Source organism: Oryza brachyantha, chromosome 12 (assembly GCF_000231095.2).
Source record: "Oryza brachyantha chromosome 12, ObraRS2, whole genome shotgun sequence".
In the NCBI taxonomy this organism is placed as follows: Eukaryota; Viridiplantae; Streptophyta; class Magnoliopsida; order Poales; family Poaceae; genus Oryza; species Oryza brachyantha.
In genome coordinates, this window is record NC_023174.2 from 15,536,279 (window position 1) to 15,543,070 (window position 6,792).

General features: G+C 40.8%; 2 protein-coding genes across 2 annotated transcripts; both read right to left on the reverse strand.

The window, feature by feature from the left end:
* Positions 1–538: 538 nt before the first annotated feature.
* On the reverse strand, positions 539–2,593 carry LOC102711585 (C-factor). The gene is made up of 6 exons (XM_006664667.2): positions 2,424–2,593; positions 2,005–2,157; positions 1,664–1,757; positions 1,446–1,528; positions 1,198–1,351; positions 539–1,107 (listed from the first exon to the last, which is right to left on the reverse strand). The coding sequence occupies exons 1-6, from the start codon at positions 2,520–2,522 to the stop codon at positions 875–877; spliced, it is 816 nt and encodes a 271-aa protein (XP_006664730.1). The 5' UTR covers positions 2,523–2,593; the 3' UTR covers positions 539–874.
* Positions 2,594–4,362: 1,769 nt separating this feature from the next.
* LOC121056004 (serine, glycine, tyrosine and glutamine-rich protein-like) lies at positions 4,363–6,322 on the reverse strand. Its single transcript, XM_040529635.1, has 3 exons — positions 5,398–6,322; positions 4,553–4,591; positions 4,363–4,453 (listed from the first exon to the last, which is right to left on the reverse strand). The coding sequence occupies exon 1, from the start codon at positions 6,177–6,179 to the stop codon at positions 5,634–5,636; it is 546 nt and encodes a 181-aa protein (XP_040385569.1). The 5' UTR covers positions 6,180–6,322; the 3' UTR covers positions 4,363–4,453; positions 4,553–4,591; positions 5,398–5,633.
* Positions 6,323–6,792: the final 470 nt, after the last annotated feature.

Consider the following 6,792-nt stretch of genomic DNA (forward strand, 5'->3'; position numbering starts at 1 on the left):
AACTATAAATAAAAGATATTTTTTTATCTTTTATCCTTCCTAAACAAAATCTAGCACTCGCCGGGTCTCCAAATATGTCGTTACTATCAACGTATCGATAAAGGTGGTCATCTTTTGAGACTTCTAAAAGAAAAAGTCAAACAACATGATTACAAATGAAAAATAATTTACAACCAAAACTTTTATATATGTGTTTATAGTGATTTAAAAGCCATGGCTGTAAAATAAACTCCGATGAAAAAACTTTAAAATCAACTCCAAGTTTAAAGTTACAAATTTAAATTTTAGCTTATAAGCATAAGCAAAAGACAAAAAAGATGAGTGAGAAGCTTCCGTGCAGCTGCCATTAGTGGCTTTCTTTCCTGACGTATCCCAGCCGGCCATGGCCGTACTCAATCCGGCATCCTTGATAGAAGACCAAGAGTCTTCTGTGGTAGTGGTATATTCAGTGTTTCATGCTCTATAATTTCTATTGATTATTAGACGGAGGAGATTCAAAGTACTTACAAGTCAATGATCGTCGTAAGATATGATACGGATATAATGCAGTTGATAAATTGACCGCAAGTTTCAGCACATGCGTCCTCAGAAATCAGAAATACGTTGCATATAAGATAATTACACTCGTGTGATATCAGTGACAAAACAAAAATACATCGACCATTTGTTTGTATCTAAAAAGGAAGTTAAAAAAAGAAGAAAGATTTTGGGTTTTATCTGCATCTTTTCAGATCATCTTGAATCCTTAGCTTTGGACAGAATTCAAATCGAACGTCCACACAATCTATTTGGTGAAAACACAGTAAATGCGACAATATGGAGCACAAGATTTGGACACTGTTGCTCACTTGCTCTGATCAAGTGCTGATTGATATCACCATGGGATTTCTTGGCCATCCCAAGCAAAGAACTTGCCGTTGTCGCTCTTCTTAACATTGTCGATGATTGACAGTAGCTTCTGAACAGAGAACTCCCTTGTGAAGAGCTTGTCCTTGGGGACGTTCTTCTGAAAAGGACGCGAGAGGTCAGTGTCCACAGTTCCTGGATGCAGCAGGATGCAGGCAATGTTGTCCTTCTTGCCCAGCTCAACTGATACAGTCTTTGTTACTGCACAACATTACCAGAGCATTTTATATATGTAATGGAGACAAAGCATCCATAATGTTAAGATTAGTGTGCATCTTAGCATCTGCATACATTGATTTAGCGCTGTTTTAGAAGCTCTGTATGAATGCCAGCCTCCCAGACCATTGTCTCCAATTGAACCAACTCTGGCACTCATGTTTGCAACCAGTGAAAACCCTCTCCCTGTCTCAGAGCGACCACCGGCCTTCAGATATGGCCACATATGCTGACAGAACATATTGATTTAGAGTAAGCATGTCGACAGATCAATGGAATGATGACACAACAAACTGAAAGTTAAAGTGAACCAATGAGATTACCTTGATAACTAAAATAGGGCCGACAGCGTTCACTTCATATGCCAGTAGCAGGGATGATTTCTGAACTTTGCTCAATGTGGTCTCTGTAACATGACATGAATATAGCCTAATTTGAGTAAGCAAACAACCTATCAAAGGAAACCTAAAAAAAATAATTTTTTTGTCAAAAAAAAAGAGCATGACACCTAAAAAGCTGTGCTAAAATTTGAACAACAGACCTGGATGTATCACATTTGGAACTGAAAGTATTCCGGTTGCATTGATCAGCAGGTTCAGAGATCCATGAGTCTCTCCTATTGAGGTCGCAGCCGCCTGATCAAGACAAAAAAAAACGAACACAAGAACACTCACTCCATTCAGCCTGTCTTCACTGCCAACATGATGTAGTTCCTACCAATTAACGCAAATTCCAGACTAGAACAGCAAATGCTCATGCTCTTGCCATCCCTCTGAACATCAACAAACCCTCCGAATCTGAACATCTGATCACAGCATAGCAGCAATCTCTTCTATGCATAGTAGTAGTAGCACTAGCACTCCAGTATATATATATATGTACCTCAATGGAGCTCTCGTCAGTGACGTCCAGCGGCAGCACGGTGAGCCGCCGCGCGTGCTCCTGCCTCAGCCTCTGGAGCTCCACGGCTGAATCCGGCGCGCGGCACGTCGCGACGACCCGGCCCCCGTCGCTCCTCCCCAGCAGCTGCCTCACCTGCACCACCATGGGAGGCTCAGAGATCGCCGGGCAATGCGCATGGTTGATCAGCACGAACTCCGGGAGGAAGAAGAAGTGGAACTCCGGCGAGGGTGAGCCGTATGGGGGTGGCTGGCAGGTGGGCCCAGTCGGTCTCTCTCCGGTCACGAGGGGGCTAAGTGCGAAATGCCCGCGGATGGGTGTAAACAAGGAGAAGTCGAGGGGTTAATGTGCAAAAATGTAGAATGAGATTTTGGGGGAGAGGAATGGGATGGGATGCTCACGAACTCGAGCCCGATGCCGCGGGACGCGCCCTGCACCATGGACACGCCGGCGCAGGCGCCGGAGGCTGCCGCCGACGAGAACGCCCTCGCCGCCGCCATTGCTCCCGCTCTCGCTTCCCTTGCGCTTCTCCTTCACAGTGTTCGGTTGGGCCAGCAATGGCGGGTCGTTGGGGGAGGAAATTAGGGGCGATTTTGCATTTTGCGTGGCTAGACGAAGGGACACGTGTCCCGCGCGCTGGCCGGGAGCGCCTCTCTCTCTTGTTCCTGCAGTCCTACTTCCTACTCTTTTGTTTTTAAAAAAAAATAAAGAAAACTTCTTTTCAATTTTCCAATCTTATTTTTCTTCACGTGTAAACAGATTTGAAACAAACGTTCCTACGGTCCAACAAATTTTAATGATTTGGGTTGTAAGGCTTGGTTTCAAATGAATGTGATTGGATAGCAGATGAAGAAATTAAATAGGAAAAATATTGTGATTGGTTGAAACGAGAAGATAAATGAAAGATAAATTTAAATTCTAAAAGTGTAGCATTATAAGATGAAAGAAGTATTTTGGTCTATCTTTCCAGTAAATGAAACATTCAACAAAAAAGACAACACAGTCGTGGCCAAAACAAACGCTATGGTTTTCGTAAAAATCAACGGGGAATTGAATTTTGGTCTATCTTTATGCCATAGTCCCCAAGTTTGAAGATGTGTATAACGCAACTCCTACATGAATCACGATTCACAAGCAAGCATCGATACTTCCTACTCCATCCGTTTCATAATAAAAGATGTTTGACTTTTTTAGTTCATTTGTCTTATTTAAAAAATTATAGGAATATTATTTATTTTGCTTGTGACTTACTTTATTATCAAAAGAACTTTAAGCACGACTTGTTATTTTTTATATTTACACTAAATTTTTAAATAAGATGAATGATCAAACGTTAAAAGAAAGTAAATATCTTATATTACGAAACGAAGGTAGTACAAAAATTCAGCAAAATCATATTGTAAGGGGTAGGCCTTTAGGAGCAAAATTATGTGCCCCATTTCATGGGCCTATTTCTCACTCGGCCCAATACTTCACAGGCTGTCCTGTGCAAATTGGTACAGTGATTCCCAGGTGCCAAAATAATCTGGTTCACATGCAGTACAGCTTCAAAGCAACATTACAATTTACAAATCTCTCTATCTTTTTTTCCTCCTAAGAATACAAGAGATGAATGAAATAAATTTCAACTTCACAACTACTATCTCCATTACATATTAGAATTCTTTATGAGTTTGTCTAGAATCATCCATATATTAATGCATATGTTTTTATATACGTGTTTAGATTCATTTGCAAGATCAGAAAATCTTATGATATGGAATAGAATGAATACTAAATTTGAAAGAAAATGCATGCGCATGATATGTCTCCTATAAAATTCATGTATTTTGTACTTTTCTTCTAGACAAAAGGAAACATTCAGCTAATGGCACGGGGATTTGTTTGACATACTTAATTTATCTAAAATATAAATAATTCTATAGTTACATATGGTACTAAAAAGCAGGCAGCTTGGTTTGCGATGGAGGGGTATATAGTTTCACACACATATAAATATACATATACAAATCCAATCCGGAAAAATCGCAACATATCGATAAAACTGAGACGGGATGTTTGGTTTTTGATAGAGTAATTTTACGGTATTTGAGAGATACTACAATTTCATTGTAAAATTTTAGTACCTCTTGATACCTAGATGATATTAAAAGGTATCAAATTTTACATTAAAATTTTAGTACCTATCACTACTACTCAAGAATCGTAAAATTGCTTTTTTTTATATGTGTCGGTTTCAGGAGAGCATGAAATCCGACATAATCGAAAGCTATCTAGATTTGTGCATATATACACGATGGGGACAGTTGAGCTGAATTGGGTTGGAACTAACGTGTGTGCTGTATTTGGTGGCCTGTCGATCCTGTCATCTGCCGTTAATTATATCTTCTTGTTCAGTTCAGCTGTTCTGTGCCTTCATGCCTCTGCTGTTCTGTCTCATAGAAACAATATTAGCTGCTCTGCTACTAGCTGCTCTATTTTATTTATTTTGGGAACATCTTCATTTTTTTAATTTTAAAACTAAACTGACCCGAATTTATTTTCATATGTAGACCGCCCATTTTCAGACCTGAAAATAAATTTTAGTAAAGTTTAGTTTTAGAATTAAAAATCAGAAGGATCACAATTTTTTTTTAAAAAAAACTACTAATGCCAGCTAGCTCTGTTGGATTGCCTACGCTAACTACTTGATCAATTGAGCCTTTTTGTTCTTGCCTTTTCTCAATCTCAGATTAATGAAAGGTTTCTAAACCTTAGCATCGCCTCAACTTTTAGTTTCAGGTGTTATTGTAATTACCGTCTATTCTGATCTGCAGGCTCTCCAGGTCTCCTTTTATGGCATTAATTTTCTTTTTATTTAAAGTAAATGTTAGAAAATGTAATAAATGTATGTACTGATTATAAAGTATGATCCACAGAATATATACTACCAAATATAATTTCAGCGGTTGACAATTTTCTTATGTATAAATATATTATATATGTGAGCTGTATAGACACCAACTTGCAGCAAGCTTGCAAGCACTCATCAAATTGCTCAAATTGCATGCATCCTTAACTTTGGTTACAAGTCAACAACTTACACAGAGTGAAGGCAAGCAAATTAATTTATTGAGCCTGTACACAAGAATGCATCATTCATCGAATTAATGACCTACTAATGTACCTATACATTAACTCCAGCATCATCATGCCAGCAACCACCTTAATTAAGCTGCATGCATGCATGATCATCAAGAGCTTAATTAACCAGACCAAATTAATTAAAACCAAAATAAGCAATGCAACTCTTTCTATGAATTCATAAATTTATCTGTTCTTTTTTTTTTGAAGAACATCAGATACCATAAACTGTATATATAACATGTTTCATACATTTGCATGAACATCATATTGATCATCTTCTTCATCGCGCCGAAGAATCTCTTTTGGATCTCGCGCGACAACCAAAGAAGCATCAAAAGCTAAAATTAATCAAATCAATCAAAGCAGGTTAATTGATCGAAAGAACTAATTAACAACATGCAATTGCAAGCACGCATGTACCGAGTAATTAACTAAAGTTGATGGTGTTGATTAAGTTGATCTCCATGATCGATCAGCAGCAGCAGCTAGTAGGCGTAGAGCTGCGCGAGCTCCCTCATGGCGGCGTCGTCGTCGTCGCCGTCGCCGCCGGCGCGGAGGTCGACGGCGTTGTCCAGCATCCACAGCAGGTGGTCGAACAGCACGACCTCACAGTTGACGGCGATCGGCTTCGTCGTCGTCGTCGTCGTCGATGTCGCCGTCGCAGCCGCTGTCCTTCTCTCAACCCCACCGCCGCCGCCGCCGCCGCCTTCCCTTCCTTCTGCGACGGTGACGTTGCCGCCGCCGGCACCCGCGGCCGGGACCGCGTCGTCGATCAGCGCGGCGACCAGCGGGTGGCTGAGGTGCTTGCTGCTGATCACGTACCGCCGCCGCGAGCTGCCGACGAACACCACCGCGCGGTCGCCGCCGCCGCCGGCAGGCACCGCATGGTGACCTCCACCGTCGCCGCCGCCGCCGCCGCCGCCGAGCTCCCTGGTGGACATGGACCGGAGGTTCCTGTAGGAGCTCGACCTCGAGAGAGAACGTGACAGGCTCTTGCACTTTCGTAGCAGCACATTTCTGAACCTGTTCATGTACTCAAAAATCTAAATCTAAACCAAAACCCTCCAAACTAATCAAAATTCTCTCAATACCAATTTGACCCAATACACAAACACAGACAAAACTAGGATTCAATTAAGCTTAATCAAGCTAGCTTCAAACATATATAAGATCAGAAAGCTTAAGCATTTGCAAATATATATACAAACAAATGTGTGTATATATAAGTGGATGTGTGTTAGTGAGGAGGACAAGTGGGTGGCACGTCGTTGTAGGCAAGTGAGGACGCTAGCTAGCTTGGTAGTCATGACACTGATCTACCTGTCCATTGAATTTGCAAGCTAGCTAGCTTAAGTAGAGACACCAGGTTGGCCTATTTTGCTTAATTGGGTCCCAACCAGAGGCTTGCAAAAACATTTTTGTTTGCAATTGGGTCTATTTCATCTCATTGGTTATGCATGATCCACTTTTGGTTGGGTAGTAGTGCTCATGATTAGAGATTTTGGAATTTTTAAGATAATGGGAAGTGGTAGCTATATAAATCCAAACTCAATCGATCTGCATCAGCACCATATCGTGGTTTTTAGATGATACTATTAAAAATGATTATATTTTAGGACATAGGTCATAGAATACAGATATAAA